The sequence below is a fragment of the Neovison vison genome, chromosome 3, assembly GCF_020171115.1.
Source record: "Neovison vison isolate M4711 chromosome 3, ASM_NN_V1, whole genome shotgun sequence".
Classification (NCBI taxonomy): Eukaryota; Metazoa; Chordata; class Mammalia; order Carnivora; family Mustelidae; genus Neogale; species Neogale vison.
Window position 1 is genome coordinate 66,413,035 of NC_058093.1, and position 27,236 is coordinate 66,440,270.

Sequence of the window (27,236 nt, forward strand, 5' to 3'; positions counted from 1 at the left end):
GAGAGAGAGATCACAAGTAGGCAGAGAGGCAGGAAGAGTGGGAAGGGGATGCAGGCTTCCTGGGACCCTGAGATCATGACCTGAGCTGAAGGCAGAGGCTTAATAACCCACTGAGCACCCAGGCAACCTGGATGTATTTTTTTGACAGGAGCAAGTGTCACGTATGAAAGGTAGTTTTTGTGCTCTGTAGCTCCTCTTGGTGTCAGTGCCTCATTATGAGTTACAAAATGATGATATCCTAACCTTAATTTCTACTTCATTTATTCCTGTAATACTTTTGATAAAAGAGCATATTCCTTTCATTTACTGTTTGGTTAGCTTGTATGGGGTACAGTTTGTATAAAGAAAAGTGTGTAAATTCTTCATATTTTATTTACAAATATCATGAACTGATGGATTCGGATATATTTGATGTGTTCCAATTTATTATACTTATCCGTATATCAGTGTCCCATCTTTGGCTTGATTTCACTTTAACTCCACCATAGTTTGATTTTGAATACCTTTTGATGAGTCAGGCTCCATTCAGTTCATCTTATCTTTCCCCAGTTCCTGTTGTATAATACCTGGTTAATTTCACTTAAATATATTAGTTGCCTAGTCCTTAAAGCATTTGAGTTTTGGGATCCCTTTAAAAATTATTACCTACTTAGCCCAAAATAAAATTTCAGTTTGAAGTTACTTTTTGTAGCATAGTTTTGTAACATAGTTATTAACCATTAGCAAATAACTGCCCTCTTTGGTAATTTTGCTCTTCAACTAAGCTAAATTTTTAATCATTAGAGGAATGCTCAGGTATTGAAACAAGCCAGTGCCAGTGCCAGTCATGTTTCTTATTTTCCAGATTCACGCCGAGTATTGTGTATGTGTGTTACTTCTCTGCCACAGTTCTCCCTCTATTCTTGATAATAGAAAAAGTCAAAAACCGCAAGATTTGATCTGGGACTCTTAAAATTCTCTCCTTCTTAGAAACTGTCATTTAAAATGTTTCCTAAAATCAGTTTAGTACTTTAGACTTACCTGTTACTTTTCCAGAATTCTTTGGCATAATAGATACAACTTTGATCCATTAATTCAGAGATCTGGATTCTGATCCTAAGTCTTGACTCCTTCCCTGTACCCCTCAGTTCAGATAGCTGGATGAGCAAGTGTTAAATACTGGACTTAGTGAGAATCTGCTGCAAACCTAAATTTCCACTTACAAAGTTTATCTGAAAAGTCCTGACCATAACCTTTTTTGTTTCTTATTAAAGCTAAGAAAGAAGAAAAGAAAAGACATAAGTCATCATCATCATCTTCCTCCTCATCCAGTGACTCAGATAGCTCAAGTGATTCTCAGTCCTCTTCTGATACTTCTGACTCAGAAAGTGCTTCTGAAGAGAAATCAAAAAAAAGAAAAAAGAAACATAGGAAAAATTCCCGAAAACACAAGAAAGAAAAGAAGAAGCGAAAGAAAAGCAAGAAAAGGTCTTAATTTTAAATTCTTTTATAGTACTAGCTTTATATCCTAATTCTCTTTAGTTTATAAGTAAATCTTTTGGGATTTTGGATCAACTGTATGGCAATATTAAAATAGTGAGAAAAATTTCCTATCAATAAGTATAAGACCATTTTGTTTCTAGAGTCTATAGATTAAATTTAGGTACATTTCATTTCCATTTTCAACAAAGCCATTCAGTTCTTTTTGTCTGAACTCATTGAAATGATGCTTTTGTTTTTATAGGTTTATGTTTCATAGAAGGAATATATAGGATTAATGAGGGTTATAGGAAACCAGCTACTGTTTTCCTTATTTTTTATAGCAGTCTCTCTCGCTTTTTTTTTGTCCTTTATTCCCTTTGTTGTTATGAAAGTACAAGGGTAAAAGTAAATGCTGTCAAAAAAAAAAAAAAAAAAAAGTAAATGCTGTCAGTATATTTACTTTTCTGTTTTGTCTGAAATAATCTTTGTACTAGAACTTCATGCCTATTGCCTTTAAAGCAACTAATTTCTTTGCCTACATTTTAAAATATTTTAAATTTATTTGAGTATATTGCCTATGGAGTTCATATTTTAGATCCATTTAATTGGAAAATACTTTCTGAGAATGTGATCATGGAAACGATTGGTTTTGGTTTGGGGTTGGTGGCTGGTTTACCAGAAGAATGAAGGAGGATTTTCTGTATATTATCGCATCCTTGAAGGGGGTGGGCAGGATGGCTCATATATTGTGACATCTTACAAAGAAAAGAAATAGCAGCAGTTGGTTGAGGTAGGCACATAATAACCAAGTGGAATTTTTTTTATGTTTTCTGTTAAGTGCATCTAGTGAAAGTGAGACTGAAAATCTTGAAGCACAACCCCAGTCTACTGTCCGTCCAGAAGAGATCCCTCCTATACCTGAAAATAGATTCCTAATGAGAAAAAGCCCTCCTAAAGCTGATGAAAAAGAAAGGAAAAACAGAGAGAGAGAGAGAGACAGAGAGTGGTATGTTAACGTCTCTATCTTGTATAGTGCCCTACATTCTTTAAAATAGAACTTTTTTTTTTTTAAGTCTTCCCATCCAAGTACTAACCAGGCCCTACCCTGCTTAGCTTCCAAGATCAGACGAGATCGGGCGCGTTCAGGGTGGTATGGCCGTAGACTTTTTTTAAGTCTTTAAGCAAGATTTAATTAGTGACCTCGTCCTAAGACTGAAATCTTTTTTTTTGGTAGGATAATGTTAGCAAAGCTCCTTTTTCTTAACTACATAGCTAAAAAGATACACTGACTTAATTCAAACAGATTTGAGTTAAAGTTACTTTTTTGAAAAATAAGCACTGCAAAAAGATGTGTTGTGGCATTTCAGACCAATTCCATTTAAAACAAGCTATCTTACTGTGTAATCTGTATGTATTAAACTTTTAAGTTTAAAAGTTTAAACTTAAAACTTTAAAAACCCTTATTTTTCAGTTATCTAATAGAGCAAAATGCTATTTTTCAAAAATGCCTAATTCATAGTATTGTTATGAAAATTGATATTGTGTTCAAGGTCTTTGAAAATTTTTCTACATAAATTCATATAAGTAGTATTAGTAGGCTATTGGTTCTTTTTTTTTTTTTTTTTTTAAGATTTTATTTATTGGGGTGGCTGGGTGGCTCAGTGGGTTAAAGCCTCTGCCTTCGGCTAAGGTCATGATCCCAGGGTCCTGGGATCAAGCCTCACTCACATCAGGCTCTCTGCTCAGCAGGGATACTGTTGATTCCTTTCTCTCTGCCTGCCTCTCTGCCTACTTGTGATCTCTGTCTGTCAAGTAAATAAATAAATATTTATTTATTTAATAGAGATCGGTAGGCAGAGAGGCAGGCCAAGAGACGGGGGAAGCAGGCTCCTTGCTTGTGGAGCAGAGAACCCGATGCGGGGCTTGATCCCAGGACCCTGGGATCATGACCTGAGCTGAAGGCAGAGGCTTTAACCCACTGAGCCACACAGGTGCCCCGGCTACTGGTTCTTCATAAATCATTTTAATAATTATGTCCAAAAACAAAAAAATTTTGAAGTCATTTTCTTATTTATGTTTAAAATGTTATAAAAGTAATAAAATTCTGAGTATCTCCCCTACACTTTCACAATACAGTAAAAATATAAAAATAAGTCTTAGTTTTAAAAAAAAATAGTTACTTGAATTGTGGGGTAATATCAATGGATTGGATTGAGTTCATTTTTCCTCAAGTATTAGGAAAGGATATTTTTAAGGAAATAAATATTACAGAGAAAATGTTTAAACTACTTTAGAATGAACTTTTCAAACATAATTTACATGGATATTGTTTGTGCTAATTAAATATTAACTGGTTATTTTTAGAAAATTTTCCCTTTTTGGTGTAGACCAGGATATAAATGTTTTTGCTAATTCACACCTGCTTGTGTCTACTTTATTATCATTAATTACTCTTTCCTGTAGTTGTTTTAACAGTGAACAGTTGCTTATAGGATTATAAGATACTTTGGAATATGATACAGTTTTTTTGTTTTGTTCTTTAAAGATTTTATTTATTTTAGAGAAAGTGTTGTGCAAGTAGGGGAAGGGGCAGAGAGAGAGAATCTCAAGCAGATTCCCCTTGGAGCACAGAGCCTGACAAGGGGTTATTCCCAGGACCCTAAGATCATGACCTGAGCTGAAATCAAGAGTCAGAGGCTCAACCCTACTGAGCCACCAAGGTGCCCCGGAATAAGATAGTTTTAAAATTATTCTCTTAGTGGCATACAGCCTATGCTGAGCTACATGAGCTCTTCTATGTTGATTTTCCTTAACACTGTCAAGTTAATTTCATCTTAAGAATGGTTACTTAACAGTGTTTCTCAGCACACAGCTGGCATTTGGGGGCAGAATAGTTCTTCAGTCTCATGCATAACAAGATTTTAGCATTCCTAACTCATGGTTCTAAGTACCAGTAGCATTTGCTAGTCATTAACGGTTGAAAAATGCTCCTATACTTTCCCAGATACTACTAGGAGTTGATAACATTGAAAACTACTGATTATATATAGGCCTTAAATTTATTAGTTTAGATCAGTAAAGCTGTATTCTCCAGATTTGTTTTAATGAAGTTGTTTTAATTTAAATTTAATTCATTAATATATAGTATATTTTATTAGTTTCAGAGGTAGAGTCTACTGATTCATCGTTGGCATACAACACCCAATGCTCATGACATCAAACGCCCTCCTTAAGTCCATCACCCAGTTGCCTCATCCCTCCAATAACCCTCATACTTTGTCTCCCTCTCTGATTTCGTCTGATTTTATTCTTCTCTCTCCCCCAGTCTGGTCATCTGTCTTGTTTCTTAACCTCCATGCATGAGTGATATCATGTAATTGTCTTTCTCTGACTGACTTATTTCATTTAGCATAATCTAGTTCCATTGTTAAAAATGGAAAATTTCATATTTTTTGATGACTGAGTGTGTGTGTGTGTGTATGTTTGTTTTAATTTTCCCTTTGCTTCCTTCTAGTAATCCACCTAACTCTCAGCCTGCTTCATACCAGAGGCGACTTTTAGTTACTAGGTCTGGCAGGAAGATTAAAGGAAGAGGACCAAGGGTAGGTGATTCTTTTCCTAGAAATCTTAATAATACTTTATTTATTGTAAATAATTTTAGAGTGTTTCTTAAATATTGTTTTATACGTAAGTAACTAAAATTTAGAGTAGATATGGGTATTGAATTATACGTTCTCTTTATAGTAACTTCTTAGTGTTGGTACTTCAAAACTGAAGATACATAGGATGTTAATATATTTTAAATGTACATGGTGTAAAATGAGATCATTGTCTTTCTTGTGCCTCCTTGTTAATTCCTGACCACTATATCTCTAATCTTGCTAAAAATTAATAAAAATTAAACCTGTTCTATATTTTATCCTCTTTATCTCTACTGGATTCTCCCCATCAGAATATCTTCTTGTGTTTTTCAAAACTCTTTAGAAATGTGGCTATACTTGGTATATTATTTCTTTACTTCATACTCCTTTCTAAACCATTTCAGTTCGTCTTCTACTGTTCTGCTGAAAACAGCACTTGCTGTATCGTTTGCTACATGTCACAAAATCCAGTGGGTCCGTGCTCGCTTTGGCCGCACATATACTGAAATTGGAATGATACAGAGATTAGCATGGCCCCTGCACAAGGATGACATGCAAATTTGAGAAGCATTCCATATTTTAAAAAAAAAAAGTCCAGGGGCTCCTTTCAGTCTTTGTCTTAATTGCCTCCTTGTAATGCTCTTTCCACTTGCTTTTGTCCTACTTTCTTTATGTCTCTAGCCAGTCTATTTTGAGTGGCTCTTGCCAGTTCACACTCTTACCTGGCATTTAATATAGTAGTACCTCGGGGTTCCAACACTTCTCACTCTGCATATGGTCCTTCAGCAGTCTGATCACTCCCACAGCTTCAGTGGCTTATCTGTGTGTTGGTAAATATCAAATGCTCATTTGCTTTTCTGGTGCCAAGTCTTAGTTGATAACCAGTTAGCTGCTTAACAGACACCTCAAACTCAGTGTATATAATGTTGAACATAACCACTTCCTCTTCAGACCTGATCCTCCTTTAAGTTCCTGCTTTTACCAATAAGACACTATCACCTGTGCAGTTACTTAAAGCCTAAGAATCATTTTACTTCCCTCCTTTCCTAACTTGCATATCTTATCCAACACCAAATCCTGTCATTTCAACATTCTAAATACTTTGAAATCCATCTACTTCTCAAGTTCCACTCCCACCACCTTATTTCAATTTACCTTTGTATGTTCTCTGAACTATCAATGGCCTTTTAACTGTTCTCACAGCAGTTCTCGAACTTTTTTGTCTTAGAATCTCTCTTTATACACTCACACTTTTTTTTTTTTTTTCTTTTTAAATGCGGGGCTTGAACTCACAACCTTGAGATCAAGATCTGAGTTGAAATCAAGAGTAGGATGCTTAGCTGAGCCCCCGGGTGCCCCAGAATCTCTTTATACTCTTAAAAATTATTGAGGATCCAAAGGAACTTTGGGTTATCCATCGCTATTTATAGTTTTAGAAATTAAAACCAAGAACTATTTAAGATACAAGAATATGAAAGCAAAAATACTAAAACATCATGTAGTCTGAAAGACTCTATTGTACAATTATGAAAGTGAAAAAGGCAAATAATATAGTGCAATGAAAATAGTTTTGACTTCACAGATCCCCTGAGTCTTGGGATCCCTAGATGACATTTTGAGAATCACTGATAGGATTTGTTCTACAAACAGCATCCAGAATGGTGATTTTTTTTTTTTTTTTAAGATTCATTTATTCATTTGACAGAAAAAGAGCATGAGCGGGGGGCAGAGCAGATGCTAAGCTCAGAGCCAGATGAGAATAGTCATCTTAAAATGAAAATGTCACTCCTTTGCCATCAATTATAGGATAGATCCAAAATTGTTATCATGGCCTGTGAGTCCTTACAAAATCTAGGCCTTGCTTACCTCATCAGTATATCTAGTATTACTTTCCCAGGCACCTTTTTTTTTTTAAGATTTTATTTACTTATTTGGATAGAGATTACAAGTAGGTAGAGAGGCAGGTAGAGAGAGAGGAGGGGGGAAGCAGGCTCCTTGCTGAGCAGAGAGCCTGATGTGGGGCTCGATCTCAGGACCCTGAGATCATGACCTGAGCCAAAGGCAGAGACTTTTTAACCCACTGAGCCACCCAGGCGCCCCTCCCTGGCACCATTTATCTTTAGCCATACTCATCTATCTTGTGGTCATGTCTAAAAATTGCAATGTTTTTTCCTGTCTCGGGGCCTTCAAATAAGATATTTCTTACACTTCACTTATTCTTCCTTGCCCATCCTTCCTCACTCTTCTACCTTCTTTTCCTTATCCTTGTCTATGTAACTCTCCATACATGTTTGTTAGATGTTAGCTTTTAGTTATCGTTCAGCTTGCTGGATGACTGTAATGTATTCTCTGAGCACCTTGTACTTCTTTTACACTGATTATAATTGTAACTGATTTGTGTTTATGAATATCTGTGATTATAGATCTGAGGGTTCTCCTAGCCTTGTAGAATTCAAGTTCGCAAAGAGCAAAATTGAGATACGTCTTGGCCCACTGATACTGCTGCAACACATGGTAGAATGGTTGGCCATTCCAGGGGCTGAGTAAATATTGGCTGAATGGATGAACATTACACATTTTTTTAACATTATGCATTTATTCAGTTTTTCTCCTAATATGGGATATTTGCTTTGGAACATCAAGAATACAGATTTCCAAATTGAGACGTGGCAACTTGTTAAGGGTACCTGTATCTGTTATGCTCTAGTAGCATCACTTAAATAGGACAGTTCTGTGAAGAGGACATGGGTGGCTAGAGATTGTGTGGTTAATGCTTTTTATTTGGAATTTATAGTATGACTGAGTGTTTTCGCCTCACTGGTTTCATACCTGAAAATTAGGAAATTTTATTTATTTTAGAGGTTATAGAAATATCAGATATTTTATTTGAACCTAGAGATGTATAAGCTTACAGCTATGATAGTAATGCTTTTATATTTTCAGGAGGCTAATGTTTTTCCCATTTTATTCTTTTAAGCGTTACCGAACTCCTTCTAGATCCAGATCAAGGGATCGTTTCAGACGTAGTGAGACTCCTCCACATTGGAGGCAAGAGATGCAGAGAGCACAAAGAATGAGGGTATCAAGTGGTGAAAGATGGATCAAAGGGGATAAGTAAGATTTACCTATATTTCGAATGTAGTAACATGTATTTTTGTTTTTACTTTTATACATAAAGTTGTTCTATTTATACTCATTTCACTTGTTTCTGAATATTTAAAAAAACATACAGAATACCATTTCGGCTACTAATGGACATCATCCTTTTTTTATAAAATTTCCAAAAAGCTTTTTTCTCCTTTTTTTTTTTTTTTTTAGGAGTGAGTTAAATGAAATAAAAGAAAATCAAAGAAGTCCAGTTAGAATAAAAGAGAAAAAAGTAACTGATCACAGGCATGTGTCTGAGAGTCCAAACAGGAAAAATGAAAAGGAAAAGAAAGTTAAAGACCACAAATCTAACAGCAAAGAGAGAGACATCAGAAGAAACTCAGAAAAAGATGAGAAGTATAATAAAAACAAAGTGAAGAAAAGGGCCAAATCTAAAAGTAGGAGTAAGAGCAAAGAGAAATCAAAGAGTAAAGAAAGAGATACAAAGCATAATAGACATGAAGAAAAGAGGGTGAGGTCAAGGAGTAAAGAAAGGGATCATGAGATTGTTAAAGAAAAAGAAAAGTCTGATTCTAAAGGAAAAGATCAAGAAAGGAGTAGAAGTAAAGAGAAGTCTAAACAGTTAGAATCAAAAAGTAATGAGCATGATCATAATAAAGGTAAGGAAAAGGATAGACGTGCACAGTCTAGAAGTAGAGAACGTGATATAACTAAAGGCAAACACAGTTACAATAGTAGAACAAGGGAACGAAGCAGAAGTAGGGACAGGAGCAGAAGAGTGCGATCTAGAAGCCATGACCGAGATCGCAGCAGAAGCAAGGAGTACCATAGATACAGAGAACAGGAGTACAGGAGAAGAGGAAGGTCACGAAGCCGAGAGAGAAGAGCAACACCAGGAAGATCAAGAAGTAAAGATAGGAGGAGGAGGAGGAGAGATTCACGGAGCTCAGAGAGAGAAGAAAGTCAAAGCAGAAACAAAGAAAAATACAGAAACCAAGAAAGTAAGAGTTCACACAGAAAAGAAAATTCTGAGGGTGAGAAGAGAATGTACTCTAAAAATCGTGATCATAATAGCTCAAATAATAGGGAAAAAAAGTCTGATAGAGATCAAAGTCCATTCTCAAAAATAAAACAAAGTAGTCAGGACAATGAATTAAAGTTCTCCACATTGAAAAATAAGGAGGATGAGAAGACCAGATCCTCTGTGGAAAAAGAAAACCAAAAATCAAAGGGTCAAGAAAATGACCACATACATGATAAAAATAAAAAATTTGATCATGAATCAAGCCCTGGAACAGATGAAGACAAAAGTGGATGAGTTGTGTAAACTTCTTATTTCCATTCTGCTCAAATTTTAAGTTTTAGAGACTTGCTGATGAATCTCCTTTATGTTGTTTTCCTCTTTTCATTGTTTTTGGGTTTTATGTTTGTCATTTTTTTTTTTAATGTGGACTTTATTGAGTTGATCTTTTGATAATCTGCAACCTGGATAATTTGTACTGCTAAAGTTTTAATAAACTTGAAATGAGAAAAACATTTTGGTGTAATACTGTGTGCTGTGTTTAACTATTTCATGTATGCATTTTTGTGTTGCAACAATCAGCCAATAGCAAATGTGCTATTCTACATCCCAGTTTGTGTGATCAGCCAGTTCAAAACAACCGTAACTGATTGTTGGAATACATTGTTAGAGAAGCTTGTGTTTCTCATGATTGAAGTAACTTTAGAAGCCACTAGATAGAAGAAATCTTGTATAGATTTTCTGATTGCATTTAAATAGAGGCTTGCAGCAGCAGCTTTTAATTAACATAGAAAAGCAGGATCCTAATAACTTGAGATCTTAAGTCATCACTTTTGATTTTATAGTAATTTGTGCTTTAAAATAGTTATTTATATGGCACTGCTTATGTTACTCTTTATAATTCCACTCATAGCTTGATTCATACTAATATTTTTCCTGCCTAGTTTTGTTTACAAAAATAGTTGAGTACTTTTTTCAGTTGATGTACTTACTTAGTTTGATTTGCTGTTATACAGCAGCTGACAGGAACTATACCTTGGAAGATCAGATTGTAATTCTCAATTCTATGTTGCTTTTGGTCTGAAGAGATAAACTTTTTGCTTTGGTGAACATTGTTTTATAATTACTGTTATTACCTTTCTCTAAAATGAAAATGTTTTTCTCACTAAAACATATCACTTGTGCAGGTCTTTAAGTTAGATTATAATAATTGATAGTATTGACATACTGATTTCCAAGATTTCTCTTTTGGCCACTGATCTATACAGAGTTGAGTGTTAATTCTGCATGGTTCTTGTTTTGGTTTTATTTTTTTAACTTGAGCTGACTTCTTTAACTCTCATAGTTGCGAGTTTCAAATGGCAAGAAAATGCATCTTTTCTATATATGTATCACAGTAGGGTATAGCATGTTTATGACTCCGGTTTCTTTCTATTCAGATGGCTTTATACCATTACTGTTAACATTATTTTAGCTTGGCATGCGCAACATTGCCACATAGAAGTAGAAGGTTCAAAATTTGATAGCTTACAGAGGTAAACAGTAAAAGATACCCAACGTCCATTTAGAATTTTATGTGTTGTATATTGCTATTTTTGTGATGTGTGGCCTTTTCTTTTCTGTAATTTCTCTTCTAAATAAAATATTGAACATCCAGCAAACACAAAACCTGCCTCATTTGAGAAGAAATTTCAGAATTCCAATTAATAGTAGCCTTTAGAGTGTTTTGTATTTCATATTTGTCAAGGTAGTGTCAACTCTTACCAAGGTAGGTTCTTGGTAAACCCAGTAACTATTCAGTGCTGTTTGTACTGAGCAAAGCAGTGCTTAACATAATACTTCCTATTATTGATTAATATAGTAATGAACATTTGGCATTGTGGTAGCTGTTTGGATAACAAATAATAGGTAATGATTATAAGATTGTTTGGAATATCTTGGAGCAAATAATCCACAATGAAGTCTTTCTAAATTATTCTTGATGATAAAAGTGATAGATGTTTATGATAATCTGGGGTGATTGATTCCTTAGGGACTTTGACCACAAACCTACTTTAGGGATGATTGAGTCTTGAGTTCCCAAGCTGTATAATCTATTAACCTTTACATATTTTAAGTTAATCATTGTCTTTAAATTCAGTAAATTGCATTTTAAAAATATCTGCTAAAACTATTTGAGTTTTAAGAAAGGTGCTATTTAAGAAAGGTTTTCTAATAATTTTAAAAAACCCATTCTAAGTGAAAATGCTTACATGTTGTCTGATCATAGAGCTGTATCTAATAAGAATTACAGACAACTGTAGGAAAAAAATGTTAGCAGTTTCTATAAGTAGTATTCTCCTGTTCTGGTTATTAAGAGAGCAACTCCATGCGAAGCATTTATAGACATTTAAAAACTTAGTTCTTACAGTAGAACAGATAATGGTGAAGAAATTAAGATGAAGGATGACAATCAGTTAGATGTTACTTTCAGAATAAAAAAATTTAGAAAATAAACAGCATTAACTGTACCTCGTCTGTCTTTGCATTTGAAGTAGCACATAGCTCACACAGTTCTTTTACTGCATTTTTAAAGTTGTTGTGCTGCCTTTAGCTTTTTACTTTGAATATACTCTTTCCTGAAAGCTGGCTCTTTCCTGTAAAATTGATTTTATAGTTAAGTCTGAGCATATGGTTTACCTCAAACTATCTTTGACTTAATATCCTCTAAAGATATTTAGTTGGTTTATTGTTTGCCAATATCTGAGATTTTTTTTTTCATGATTATTTCATTCTTTTTGGGGGATAAACCATCTGCCACAGAAATTGACACTACAGAAAGATTAATGTTGATGAGTCGTAGAGAATCCACTGGGTTGCTTTAAAATATTTTAAAATTACGATTAATGAGTTCATAGAGCATTGTAATTTCTAATAGAGTTCCTTAAAGCCCTCACAGAAGTTTCAAAGAATTTGCACAAGTGTGATACTGATTATTATCAGCTTTGCTGAATGGCCTTTGATTCTTATACCCAGTGAAAGGTATGAAACTGAGAAGTAAACATTTCTTAATGTTATGGACAGGAACACATTGGGTTTCTGGTATTTTGAGTAGTGATACTAAAGGAAAATTCTAGTTCATTTTCAAGTTAGTATTTTTTTTAATAGCTCACTGTGCCTAGTCCAGGTGGCAGTTGTTTTTATCACACTTTGAATCTTTTATAGTAAATTTCTATAGAAACTTGTTCCCTTTATCTTCACCAGAAGGTACTTTAAATATATACCACATATAGTTGATTGTTACAAAGAAACATAAAATGGGTATTTTCCTGTCTTCTTTTGGTCATGTTTATTATAATCACTCAGCTTAGTATTCATACATTTACAGCTGAATAAACTCCAAGGATTGTAGATTTATAACCTGTTTATTTTGTAAAGATGTTTTTACCATACTTGTTTTAAAAATTGATGAACTCCAGGTACAGCTTTGGCTGACACCTGCCCATAGTGGGTTTCCCAGCTACCTTTAAAGGATTCAGACAAATGTAAACTCTGGCCTGTGGTGTGATTCAAGAAGTGAATATTAAGAGAAAAACAACATAAATAAAAATCAATCAGCGAGGTTGGAGAAGGGAGCTGTTGAGGGGTTTGGTTTTTAAGTATAGGAGGAAGTCATGGGATTAAGTTGTGTTTCTGCTTTTTTTTTTTTTTTTCTTTAATACAAATTTCTATGTTACCAAAAGCCCATGCTGTAGATTTTTTGTTTTGTGTGTTTCTAGTACTTTGAAGGATTGATAAATGAATTGGTTATTTGTATGTGGGGATGTTAAAAGTTGTGGCTGCTCTCTGTGGAAGGGAAAAATCCAAATGAAGTTAATGGACTTCTTTTCCTAGCTCAAAAGTCACTGTGATGTATATTTTTTTAACGAACTTTAGGAATAAAGCTGTTGTCACAATTGTATAATTAGTTTCAAAATGCTGCTTCTCTTATCATTAGTCTAGTAACTGTTAAAACTGTTTTCTGCAAACTGCATTTTACAGAATTTAAACTCTGAAACTATCAACTTTTATAGTTAAACATTGTATTAAATAAACTATAACAGTTTGTTTTGTATTTTTAAAATTACTGTTGTATTAGTTATTCAACGTTTATTTTTATTAAAAGCTAAATAATGAAGATAAATCAACTAAAATATACTTTTATTTTACCCTTGGGGATATAGAATTTGTATTAGGAAAAACTGAGCAAAGAGTTTAACAGTACTGAACTTCTTTAGGAATTTAGTCAGCAGTGATGATTTCCAGAAGGTTTGGAGATAAATTCTAGTGTAAATGTTAAATCATAATGTTTCAGATTACAATGTGTTTTTTGCCTCAGCAAACCTAAGGTTAGATTTGGAATTTGCATTACTGTCTACTGGGATGCTACCATTTGCTTTTTAGTTCCTCCAAATTTCTCAGCATTGGGAACACTGTATTATATCCTGTGCCTGCCAGTTTTAATACAACACTGAACATTGTAAAGCCATATAGATGTTAATTGACTCGTAAAACAAATTGTCTAGTTTTTGGTTTCTTGTTTGGTTTTATTTTTATTTAAATTAAATTTAGATATATTTAGGGAAAATGCACCAACTTGAAAGTTAGTCACTGAAAATATATATGGTTAGATAAAGATGTTCTGACCATTCAGTGGTTTGTATGTGTTAAGAGGTGATACTAAATTCTCAAATTCTGGTGTGTTTTTAAATGCTTTATTTAGCCAGGAGAATATGTAAAATGTGAGTGCTTCATATGGACTGTGTAAATTAAATGTGTATTAAAATACTTTTAGTATCAATTTGCTTTTTCTATTTTCATTGCTTTTTAGGCTTCCTTCTTAAAACATACTTCCCAACCTAATACTGTTACTTCCTTTTTAAAGTGCTGATTGATAATTGTTATACATTTCCCCCCTCAATAACAAAATATGTATCTTAGCCACATACTTTATTTAATTTTTAAAGGAATTCTTTTATTTTTAAAAGATTTTATTTATTTGAGAGAACACGAGCAAGCTGGAGGATGGTAGAGGGAGAAACAGACTTTCCACTGACCAGGAAGCCCAATGTGGGGCTCAATCCCAGGATCCTGGGATCATGACCTGAGTTGAACACAGGTGCTTATCCGATTTAGCCACACATTTTATTTTATTTTATATTTTTAAAAGATTTTATTTATTTACTTGACAGAGACACAGTGAGAGAGGGAGCAGAAGCTGGGGGAGCGGGAGAGGGAGAAGCAGGTTTCCTGCCGAGTGGGGAGCCCAATGCAGGGCTCCATCCCAGGACACTGGGATCATGACCTGAGCCACCCAGGTTTTTAGCTGTGGATTACTTATATTGGCAGATTACGACAGTTGTGTTTCCACTGTTCTGATTGCCTTGCAAGTTGTTCCTTTTCACTCAATTGTTTTGTGATTTTTAAAACTTTGCATAGCACTTTTTTCTCCCAAAGATTTGTTTGTTTGTTCGACAGAGGGAGACACAGAGAGAAGGGAGAAACAGGCTTCCCACGGAGCAGGGAGCCCAGTGCCTGGCTCCATCCTAGGACTGGGATCATGACCTGAGCCAAAGGCAGACACTTAACTAAGCCACTTCAGCGCCCCAGCTCTTTTGTTTTTAATGTGCTTAACTCTCGTAGAAAGACCAGCCCAAGTGCAGGGGTTAAGCCTCTGCCCGGGGTTAAGCCTCTGCCCTCAGCTCATGTCATGGTTACGGGGTCCTGGAATCGATGGAATCGAGCCCTGAGTCGGGCTCTCTGCTCAGCAGGGAGCCTTGCTTCTCTGCCTACTTGTGATCTCTCTGTGTCAAATAAAATCTTTTTTTTAAAAAAAGTAATACAATGAAACTTAACATAAGGGAAGAAAACTAGTAAACTTGTTTTATGTTCTTCACTCAGATTAGGTTGGTTATAAAACATTTATGAGATTAGCCATTTTGTAGAAACATGTTTCCTGTTTTGTAATGTGAAGCTAGTTTTATCCAAAACTAGAAATGTATAGTACTTTCTATAACAATTTAAAGAAACTGATACATGGCAGAGGTTCCCTGAGTTTATTAGTTCATTGAGCCTTTGCATCTGGGTAATTTTTAATATGGTGGCAACCATAGGCCAAAAGAACTACCAAACAATTTTATAGCCCTGTGAAAAAGGAAAATAACCTGTATTTCACTCTTAAACACATTCACCAATGGAATGTGTGAAACTTAGTTATTGTACAACTCAAACCTTTGAGTCAGATTGATGCACGGTCACCTGTATCAAATTGCTCATATAACTACTTGTAGAAAAATTCAAGTAACTCAAAAACAGTGATTTGCACATGTCTAGTGAGATACACTCTGCAAAACAAGCCACAGTCATAAACTCTGTAATCCTATTGTTAGTAATAATATTGGTAGTGTTTGAAACTAAAAAGTACTGAAGGATAAATAAATTTTGGCTGAAGAGAATAATGCCTCCAATGGAATATTATTTAGCTATGAAAAGGACCAAAGTATTGATAATGGTAAAACTTGGATGAAACCTGAAAAAAATGCCAGACACTAAAGGCCACAGTGTGATTCCATATAATTACATGAAATATCCAAAATAGGCAAATCCATAGAGACGAAGTGGTTGCCAGAGACTGGAGAGAAGGGAAGTGGGAGGTGACTGCTTAGGTACAGGGTTTCCCTTTGGAGGAATAAAACATTCTGGAACTCGGTATGGTAATGGTTGTACAATATTAAAGTTCTACTTAGTGCTACTGAATACATATTTTTAAAGGCTAAAATTACACTGTTGCATATGCATTATCAAAGGGATCTGTTAAACTTTGGTAGTGAAGGATATTAAACAGACATAATTGCACTTTGATGAAGAGCAGCTTTATTAATAAATTACAAGCATAAAATTCACTTATTTGTAGCTCATAATAAATATTAGCTACAACTTAGTCTTCTCAATCAAAAATAAATTTTTTCTACCATGTAAAACCTAGCCTTCCCTTAGACTTTTGAAAATTACTATATTTTGATCCCTGAGAGTTATAAAAAGGGAGCTGGACTCCAGTGACATCATTTGCCTGATAACTGGGTCTTAATCCACCTCTGTCCACAAACACTGGTCCACGGCCACCTCCATGTCCTTCCCGTACAGCTTTTACAAGAGGATAGATATACTTATTTGTTGATTCAGACTCAAGCTCAATTACTTCTCTGGCATAATCCTGAAATTCCTTCTCCTTTTCAGCCACAAGAGCTTCAGTAAGTCTGTAATACTCTAATTCTGCTTGTTTTTCTTGCTTTGCATTAAATTTATTTTGTGCCTATATGGGAAAGAAAAAAAAAGCAATTTCATATTGGTAGAGATCAATTTTCTAAGTATCCATAGCATTTGAAGTTGTAGATGGAATTTTCTAAACTCACTGATGGAAAACTACATGTGAAAAAAAAAACCTACATGTGACCCTTAAACAACATGGGTATTAGGGACACCAACTCCTGGTACAGTAAAGAATTCATGTATAACTTTTGACTCCAAAAGACTTCTAAAAGTTTATGATTGACAAGAAGCCTTACTGATAACATAAAGTTGACACATTTTGTATGCACATATGTATTATATGCTGCGTTCTCAAAATAATACCTTTTTCTTAATTTGGGGAGTTCATATTTCTAGGCTATGTGATTCATCTCCAAGTTTTTTCAGATGGTAACAAATCAATCTCAATGAAATAACCTTATGCAGTAACATATCTTCAAACAATACAACAAAGTAGTTAAAAGCATGAATTTTAGGTAAAAAATAACTGAGTTTAGAATCCTGTTTCTAAAATGAAAGAAGATGGGATCAGGAGGGAGACAAACTGTAAGAGACCCTTAATCTCACAAAACAAACTGCAGGTTGCTGGGGGGAGGGGAAGAGGGAGAGGGTGGTTGGGTTATGGACATTGGGGAGGGTATGTGCTATGGTGAGTGCTGTGAAGTGTGTAAGCCTGATGATTCACAGACCTGTACCCCTGGGGCTAATAATACATTATATGTTTAAAAAAGAATCCTGTTTCTACCATTTATAAAAATGTGTACTTTGGCAGGTATAGAAGACCTACCAATCACTGCCTCCAACCTATCCATTATCCTTTTTTTTTCTTAATCTCTACACAATGTGGGGCTCAAACACATGATCCTGAGATGAAGAGTTGCATGTTCTTCCAACTGAGCCAGATAGGTGCCCTTCCCGCCATCTGCTATTCTGGAGGAACTCACTGAAATCCACCATTCTGAGTCAGTCCAATATACCATGTATATTGGTTAAATCAGCCAAATAAGGTTAGTGTGTGTGTGTGTGTGTGTGTGTGTGTGCGTGTGTGTGTGTATATATATGTATGTATGTGTGTGTAAATGTATATACATATATACACACATACATACATATATATACATATACATATATAAATACTGGTTAAACCAGCCAAATAAGGCTAAATCAGGAGTGAATATCTGAACCAAATTAAACCTATATATACATATACACATATATGTATATATATAAAAACCAATATATATGTATCACATACAAGTGTTATATATGATACATATATATACTATATATTTATATATATATATACATTTATTGTATGTGTATATTGGTTAAACCAGTCAAATAAGGTTAAATCATGAGTGAATATCTAAACCAAATTAAACCAATTACATTTTATTTTCCCAGGAACTTGCAGTTGTAACAAGTGACATTTACCAATGTACATTGGTTGATCTGGAACTGAGTGGAGTAAGTACTCTAAACGATATACCAAAAGCCAATTTATATCTAAAAAACTCTTCATGTTTGCAAAAATATTGTTCTTTTAACTGATTATATGAGGTGATTTTAATGAAGTTTGATTGACAACTTTTTGTCTTAGCAGGATTTTAAGAAATGCTGAATTTGAGTTTGTCAAAAATTGAATGATTTTATCTACATATGAATATCTTTAATATTTATGAAAATATTTTCCTCAATCAGTAACCAACACTTTAGTATAAAAGAGCCCAAACCTGATAACTACTGTACACTGAAATTTATAAGCAAATAGAGCAATAATAATGTATTAAACACCAATTTTTTGGAATTTAACTCAAATTCAAATTAATTCAAATACAATTTGAAATTAAGGTTTATGTGCTGAAAAAAAAAAATGCTTATGTGGTATTTGTTGAATTGGTGATAAAATACCAGGAGTTTGAAAAAGTAAGAAAATGACCTTCAAAAAGACAGAAATCAGAAAAAGCTAAAACCACTCATAAAAAGTAAAATGCTATAATTTAGTAACTTCCAGAGCAACTAGGATATGTTTGATAGCAATTTGTGGAAAGATATTAAGGAAGCAAGGAGAAACATCTGAAGTACAGAAACGAAGTGACAAGGGAAGGGAAGGATTATCATAATGGATCATATGATTGATACCTCAATTTTTATTACATTAAGCATAAATAGGTTTATAAAGAAACTTTTAAAACATCATTTTAAATTCCTAAAAATTACAACAGCTGGGGGTAAAGTAACAAGCATCTTAGAAGATGCTAGAGGGCTAATTATTTTGAATACTGGAAAATAAAGGGAAGGGATCAAGTATTCTGTCTTTTCTTTAAAAACTCTACCTTAGGGAAACCAACTTGTTGATCATGGAAAGTTCTTTGAAGACTTGAGCAAGTGAGTAAGAAAAAATGAGAGAATAATAGTATCTTGCCACCTCATGAACTAAGAGATCGAGGCAATAATCATCAAAGGCTGTTCCATGTGCCTTCTGATGGAAGTATACAACACCACATAAGAGGAGTTTTCACCAAAAGATTTGAACCTGAATCTGACCAACTAGATTTTACCTGAAATGCAGGAAACATAATAAACTACACAACAGGGGTTCATCCATAAAAATGCAGGCTGTAGTAATTCAAAAAGACAATCCCTGTAAACCAGTAAAAACCCTCAACAAGTAAGTTGTAAAAGAAACAATAAAGACAGAAAAAGAGAACTTAAGAACTTAAAAGTGGATAGGGGTGGATAAGGAATGTTAGATAAGAGACTTGAAAGACATATCAACCAAATAGAATATATGAACCTTATTTGATCCTGATTAAAAAAAACTAAGGGGTGCCTGGCTGGGTTAGTCTGTAAAGCATGTGACTTGATCTTAGGGTCTTGAGTTCAAAACCCCACACTGCACATGGAGTCTACTTTGAAAAAAAAAAAATTAAAAACCAACAAGCTAAAAAAATACAAGGCAATTTTTTTTTAAAGATTTTATTTATTTATTTGACAGAGAGAGATCACAAGTAGGCAGAGAGGCAGACAGAGAGAGAGAGGAGGAAGCAGGCTCCCTGCTGAGCAGAGAGCCCCATGTGGGACTCGATCCCAGAACCCCGAGATCATGACCTGAGCCGAAGGCAGCGGCTTAACCCACTGAGCCACCCAGGCGCCCCAATACAAGGCAATTTAAAGGAAATTTAAAAACTGATTATTAATTGGTTTAGATGTAATAATGGAATTGTGATTATGTAAATTTGTAAAGAGTCCCTGAGTTTGAGAGATATATACTTAAATATACATTGATAAAATGATATCTGGGATTTGCTTAAAAATAATATGGCAGATCCTACTTCTGTCAATTGCTACATGAAGAGGTAGGCCATTTTCCCTCTATAAAAAACAAGCTTATTATTTAATTATTGAAATTCCCATTTCAAAGCACTGTTAAATGACCATGTATAAGCAACTACTTGAGAAATGTTTTTTCATGAAAAACTGCTACTAAATCAGGCAAGAAATGCAAGATTGGGGACACCTGGGTGGTTCAGTTGGTTAATCGGCTGCCCTTAGCTCAGGTCATGATCCCAGAGTCCTGTGATCGAGTCCCACATCTGTCTCCTTGCTCGGCGGGGAGCCTGCTTCTCCCTCTGCCTCCTCCTGCCACTCTGCCTGTGCTCGCTCTCTCTCGCTCTCTCTCTCTCTCTAATAAATAAATAAAATCTTTAAAAAATCCTTCTAAAAAAAAAAAAAGAAATGCAAGATTGCCTGGGGGATATTGCTATCCCTCCAGCTCAGGTGGTGAAAACGCAGATTTGCTGGACAATGATGGCAGATTCCATTTGGATTGACTAGAAAAGCAGCTAGAAATTGAAGGGAAAGATTCTGGAAGTGAGATGAGCATAGAAAGGCTGAAGACATCCTTGTCTCATTGATAAACTACACATTCACACAAGGGACCCCAAAGAGTTTAGCAAAACTTAGAAGCCTGGGGGAAATTGTGAATTTGCTGTTCTTAGGAATAACATCCTCAACCCACACGTCACTTGTGCGCCAGGGTTAAAATCATTTCATTAATGAACTGAACATAAGCTCCACCCACATTATTGGATGACTGTCAAGCAAACTGTCAATTTACTAAAAGCCAAAAATATAAAGAGGAATTTTTTAAACCAGCAAGAGATAAATGATGCATCACATTTAGGGCACCAACAATATGATTAACAGCAGATTACTAATGATAAACAATGAAGGTCAGAAGATGATGGAACAATATACTCAAAGGGCTGGGAAAGAATGATACCCAGTAATTTCATACCCAATGAAATGAAGACAAAGGCATTTCCACAAATACATAAACTGAAATGATTGATTGCTAACCCACCTGTGCTATAAAACATGCTACAGGAAGTCTTCAGGCTGAACCAAAATGGTTAATAAACAGAAGAAAATGCTCAATACCACTCCACTCATCATTAGGGAAATGCACATGAAAACCACAAGTGAAATCCACTTCAAACCTATTATGATAGTTATCATAAACAACAAAACCATCAACAACAAACCCAGACCACAACAAATGTTGAGTATTCAGAGAAATTAAAGCCCTTGAATATTGCTGGTGGTAATGTTAAGTGGTATAGCTTTATAGAAAACAATATAGTCATTCAAGAGGCACCTGAGTGGCTCAGTCAGCACCTGTCTGACTCTTGATTTCAGCCCAGGTCATGATCTCAGGGCTGTAAGACTGAGCCCTGGGTAGGGCTCCAAATCCAGCATGGAGTCTGGGATTCACTCACTCCCTCTGCCACTCCCCCTACTTGCACACTCTCTTTCTTTCTCTCAAAATAAATAAAATCTTAAAAAAAAAAAAAGGAAATAGAACAGTGGTTCTTAAAAAAGTTACACCTAGGATTACCATATGACCTGGCAATTCTATTTCTGTATATATTGACAAAAGAATTGAAAGCAGGACTCAGACACCTGCGTGGCTCAGTCGGTTAAGCAGCTGCCTTTGGCTCAGGTCATGATCACAGGGTCCTGGGATTGAGTCCCGCATCGGACTCCCTGCTCCAGAGGAGGAGCCTGCTTCTCCTCCTCCCTCTGCCTGCCCCTCTGCCTACTTGTGCTCTCTCTCTCTGTCAAATAAATAAATCTTAAAAAAAAAAAAAAAGAATTCAAAGCAGGACTCAACAGATAGGTGAATACCCTATCCACAGAAGGATTATTCACAATAGCCAAAAGACGGAAACAACCCAAATGTCTACTGATGGATGGATGTATAAATAAAATAAGGTCTATATGTACAATAGGATATTATTCAGCCTTAATAAAAAAAGGAAATTCTGACACATGCTAAAACATGGATGGGTCTTGAAGATATTATGCTAAGTAAAATAATACAGATACAAAAGGGCAGATATGATGCCACTAATATGAGGTACCTGGAATATTCAAATTTACCAGGACAGAAAGTAGAATAGTGGTCACCAGGGACTGGTGGAAAGGGGGAATGAAAAGGTACAGAATTTCAGTGTAGGATGATGAAAAAGTTGTGGAGATGGGCAGTGGTGACAGTAAATGCACTAAATGGCCTTGAACTGGTACACTGAAAAATGGTTAAAATGGCAAATTTTATGTTATATATATTCTACCACATTTTAAAAAAATGTTAAAACAATAATAAGGAAACATCCCAGGGGTGCTTGGGGTTCAGTTGCCTTTGGCTCAGGTCATGACCCGAGGGTTCTGGGATGGAGTCTGCTGTTACCCCATGCTTGTGCATTCTCTCTCAAATAAATAATTTATTTTGAAAACTCCACAAACAACCCAATTGAATAATTGGCAAAAGATTTGAATACACACTTCATAAAAGAAGGCACACAAATGTCTATAAAGGACATGAACATATGTTCAAAATCTTTATTCTTTAGGGAAATGCAGAACAACACCAAGACATATCACTGCACTAGAAATCATTTAGGATAACAAAAACAAGTGTTGATGAGGGTGTGGAACAATTGGTCCTCGCATATGTTGCTGATAGGAATGGAAAATGGTATAGCCATCTTGGAAAACAGTTTTAAGTCATAAATGATGAAATGCCACATCCTCCTTGTGTGTTCTAAAATTTCTGGTACCCCTAGCACCACAACTCTGAAACCTATGAGCTCGCAAAGAGAATAATCTCTAGGCTATTGTTATAAAGAGGGAAGAAAAAGTAAAATAGAAGATAAGCATCATGGTCTGCCATATGAATTTGCATTTTCTTTAGTATGTACAGTAATAGAAGGAAAAATATCTGCGCAAAGGATATACACCTACTATGGGAACTTCAATACTGTTAAAAAGAGAAATTAACTCCACATTTTTTATATATTTTATTGTGTCATAACCATAATGGTCATTTGGTCTTATTTGACAGATGAAACCACCTGGGAAACAGAAAACTAGCATCAATTCTACATTATATATTTATTGTTAAAATAAGTATAAACATTTAAGAATAATTACCATTTGCTGAATATGGGCATCTCGAAGTTCTTGACGTTCTTTATCAGCTTTGCGTTTTTTCTCCTTTTCATGCTCTTGGAAAATCTGATCTGCTTTCATGATAGCCAGCAATTGTTCTTTAGCATCTAGTTTCCTCTGTCTTTCTTCTTCCTCTTTATTTTTCATCTAGATGTTAAAAGGCAAAGAGAAAAAACATTTTTTAAAAAATCAACCAGTGGGAAGCTCCAAGCAGAAAGCCAGGAGCAATGAAAGGGCAAAAGTTATATGAATCTGGGCTGATTCCTACATGGTTGGTTTACTTTGGTTTTGTTCTGTTTCTCAAATAACACACAATGAAAGCTTGAATGATACTGGTTTAAAAAATAAAATACAGGCACAGAATAGCAAGATCTTCCCAAGGTAGAGGAATATTTGTAGGTAAAAAATTAATTGCTATAATGTTTATAAACTAAATTAAATATTACAACAGTCAATTATGTAGGACTTAAGGATTATCTGAAGGATTAAGAAATACAGAAATGCAATAGGGTAATTTGTATTTTATTAGTCTGAAAAACACTCAAATGTATATTAAGTGAATAACAATGTTTGCATTTCAGATGGTTCTGAAACAAAATAGATTATTATTTTGTGTCTATGAATATCTTATTTATAATTAATTATCATGTGAGCTTCCATTAAAAATTAAACATGGCCTGACTTCAAGAATATAGGAAGATAACTCATACATTATTTTTCAATCTTTGCTAGTTTTTTGTCAGAGAGGCTGAAGGAGTGAAAACTACAGTGGAAAGGACTTAATTTTTTAGTATAAGTGCTGCCAAAGCAAGGACAGGACTTAATTTTTTTAAAAAGTTTTATTTGTCATAATTGAATTGCTTACCACAACAGCTCTATATTCTGCAATTGCTTTTAATTCTGCTTTGTTTTTTTCATATTTTTCTTTTTCTCTTTTTTCCCATTCAGCCTCAGCTTCTGCAGTATCTCTAGCAATAATCAAATCTTCATTGTCAAGTTTCTCTTTCATTAGTTCACTCAGAAAGTTATTTATTCTTTCTCTCCTTTCTTCCATTAGCCTATAACAAAATAACCATTATTTGTTAAATCTTCATGAGTAGATTTGTTATGAGCCAAAATAGTTTCATTAGAAATCAGATATTTTATAGTTTTTTACAAAACTGAAAGGAGCCTCATTGTTCCTTATATATGTACTGATTATTTTAAGTGAAGACTATTTTTAATAATTTATTTTTAGAATGAAGTATACTTTAAAAATCTAAAGGGAGTAATACATATATCTTGTGTAAGTACATGTTGTGTGCGTGTGTGTGTGTAATAAAGTATTAAAATTCTCACAATGAAAAATTCTCAAAATACTTAATCAGACACCCTGTTCCCTCTAACGTTGGAGGCTTAGGTTATAAAATAAAGGCCTTTCTCTAAATGAAACCTCAAAAATATCTAGTAAAAGTTGTCAAAACCTTAATAAATCCATCCTCTTACTATATAGTCTGTTTATAATTTATTCATAGCACTTTACTGACTTCATCTAGTATTTATTTATTTATTTGACAGAGAGAGAGAGACACACAGCAAGAGAGGGAACACAAGCAGAGGGAGCGGGAGAGGGAGAAGCAGGCTTCCTGCCACAGGGGAGCCTGATGTGGGGCTTGATCCTAGGACCCTGGGATCACGACCCAAGCCAAAGGCAGCCGCTTAATAACTGAGCCACCAGATGCCCCCTGACTTCATCTATTTTTTTTTTACGATTTTATTTATTTATTTGACAGAGATCACAAGTAGAGAGAGAGGCAGGCAGAGAGAGAGAGAGAAGGAAGCAGGCTCCCTGCTGAGCAGAGAGCCCGACATGGGGCTGAATCCCAGGATTCATGACCCGAGCCGAAGGCAGAGGCTTGAACCCACTGAGCCACCCAGGTGCCCCAACTTCATCTATTTATATGAAGATAGATAACTGTCCTTTTACACGATGAGATTCCTGAGGTCGGAGAATGGGTAAGTCCTCTCTCTAGTTCAGAGCTGAGAATGGTGACAGGCATGTCATTAACAATAACTAGGTATTTGCTAAAGGAATAGGGGCGTTTTCATATGGGATTGGGTGAAAAATACTTTTTAATTTAGATGTGACAGAATCACTAATGTATTGAGTGAATTTGCAAAGCTGTGAAGGAGAAGTGAGAAGAAAGAACACAGTGCATATCCCAAGGAAATTATAGTCTAAAATGGAGAAAAGACATTTATGCAAATAACAATACATAGCAAAGGGTGATTCACACCATGAGAAAGCTAGAAAGTGACATAGGCAGATGAGAAAAAAGGAAGGCTTCATGAGAAAGGTGATACTGCATCTAGACTTTCAACATCAATATTCTAAACACTTTTATTTATTTTTTAAAAAGATTTATTTATTTGACAGAGAGAGAGAGATCACAAGTAGGCAGAGAGGCAGGCAGGGTCGGGGGGCGGGGGGTGACAGGCTCCCTGCTGATCAGAGAGCCTCATGCGAAGCTTGATCCCAGGACCCCGGATCATGACCTGAGCCGAAGGCAGAGGCTTTAACCCACTGAGCCTCCCAGGTGCCCTCTGAACACTTTTAGTGATTGCCTACCATGTTCCAGAAACTATTCCAGGTGCTGGGAATACAATGGTAAACAAAAGCATTAAATCTCTGTTCTAGAATTTTCATTACAGCTGGGGTAGAGGGATAGTTAACAAAGTAAATAATTGGAATGAGGAAAAAGTAAACAATTAAACAGATGAACAATGTGGGGTAAGACTGAATCTTCTGCTGTCCACGAGCCATATCAGGGCCGGGACAGTCTTGCGTAGGAGAGACCGCGCAGCACAAGAGGGCCGGGGGAGGTGACCGCAGGGAGAATAAGGGGAGAGCGCCCAGCACCAGATAAACAATGTGGGGTAATTTTAATTAAGGTGGTCAGGGAAGGCCTCATTGAGAAGGTGACATCTGAATGATTCTTTTGAAAGAGTTTAGAGAGGTCAGAATTCCCCAGAGAAGATATAGGAGAAGTCCAGTGTGAGTGATGAGGAGGCAAAGAAGGAGAGAATAATAGTACACGATAAAGTCCAAGAGATGAGGCTGGGTTCACCTGGGAATTAAGATGGTGGAGAGCCTTATGGGCCTTAGTAAATACTACACATGAGATATAAAGCATTGGAACATTTTGCACAAGGCAAAAGTGGGATGTAGACAGAAACACAAGGTACTGCAACCGGCCTCCTCTCTCTTACTTCATCCTAAACTTCTCACTAAAGTAAGCAATGGCCTCCATATCTGAAGAACATTTCCTTTTTAAAATCTCATTTAGGGGGGCGCCTGGGTGGCTCAGTGGGTTAATGCCTCTGCCTTCGGCTCGGGTCATGATCCCAGCGTCCTGGGATTGAGCCCCGCATCGGGCTCTCTGTTCAGCAGGGAGCCTGCTTCCCTTCCTCTCTCGGCCTGTCTCTCTGCCTACTTGTGATCTGTCAAATAAATAAATTAAAAAAAAAAAAAGATTAAAAAAAATCTCATTTAGGGGCGTCTGGGTAGCACAATCAGTTAAGTGTCCACCTCTTGGTTTCCGCTCTAGTTGTGATCTCAGGGTTGTGAGATCAAGCTCCCTGTTGGGCTCCACATTCAGTGCACAGTCTGCTTAAGACTCTCCCTCCCTATGCCCACTCCCACTCTCTCTCTAGAATAAATACATAAATCTTTTTTAAAATCTCATTTAATCCCTCTATTGACCTAACATCAAAGACTGCTCTCTTCTTCTTTTTTTTTTTTTTTCCTTAAGATTTATTTATTTGACAGACAGAGATCACAAGTAGGCAGAGAGGCAGACAGGGCGGTGAGAGGGAAGCAGGCTCCCCGACAAGCAGAGAGCCCGATGCAGGGCTGATCCCAGGACCCTGGGATCATGACCTGAGTCAAAGGCAGAGGCTTAACCAACTGAGCCACCCAGACGCCCTGAGACTGCTCTCTTCTTATGGAAACTCTCTTGGTTGTTTCTCTGATTTTCTTCCAATTTCTGGAAACTATTCTTTGGTCTTTACATGATCTTCTTTGTCCATTTGACCCTTAAATGTGGACTTCCCAAGGGACTACGCCACCTTCATTTCTTACTACTCACCATAGGTGAACTCACCTGTATCCCCAGTTCCAATGGCTC

The 27,236-nt window shown here is 35.6% G+C and overlaps 2 protein-coding genes and 1 non-coding gene across 4 annotated transcripts in view; 2 read left to right on the forward strand and 1 right to left on the reverse strand.

The window, feature by feature from the left end:
• The window catches only part of PPIG (peptidylprolyl isomerase G), a 53,188-nt gene extending 43,442 nt beyond the window's left edge, over positions 1-9,746 (forward strand). For both annotated transcript variants that reach the window (XM_044242289.1, XM_044242290.1), the window contains exons 10-14: positions 1,254-1,467; positions 2,300-2,467; positions 4,976-5,063; positions 8,080-8,216; positions 8,421-9,746. In XM_044242289.1, coding sequence (XP_044098224.1) covers positions 1,254-1,467; positions 2,300-2,467; positions 4,976-5,063; positions 8,080-8,216; positions 8,421-9,528 — 1,715 coding nt within the window. In that variant the 3' untranslated portion in view covers positions 9,529-9,746. The remainder of the gene's footprint in view (positions 1-1,253; positions 1,468-2,299; positions 2,468-4,975; positions 5,064-8,079; positions 8,217-8,420) is intronic.
• On the forward strand, positions 5,581-5,684 carry LOC122903791. The gene has a single exon (XR_006384019.1). It is a non-coding gene; the product is annotated as a U6 spliceosomal RNA (small nuclear RNA).
• A 6,454-nt stretch (positions 9,747-16,200) lies between the features above and the next one.
• The window catches only part of CFAP210 (cilia and flagella associated protein 210), a 36,299-nt gene continuing 25,263 nt past the window's right edge, over positions 16,201-27,236 (reverse strand). Inside the window, exons 7-9 of the mRNA XM_044242291.1 lie at positions 23,936-24,128; positions 23,053-23,217; positions 16,201-16,561 (exon numbers count right to left, since the gene is read on the reverse strand). Coding sequence (XP_044098226.1) covers positions 16,217-16,561; positions 23,053-23,217; positions 23,936-24,128 — 703 coding nt within the window. The 3' untranslated portion in view covers positions 16,201-16,216. The remainder of the gene's footprint in view (positions 16,562-23,052; positions 23,218-23,935; positions 24,129-27,236) is intronic.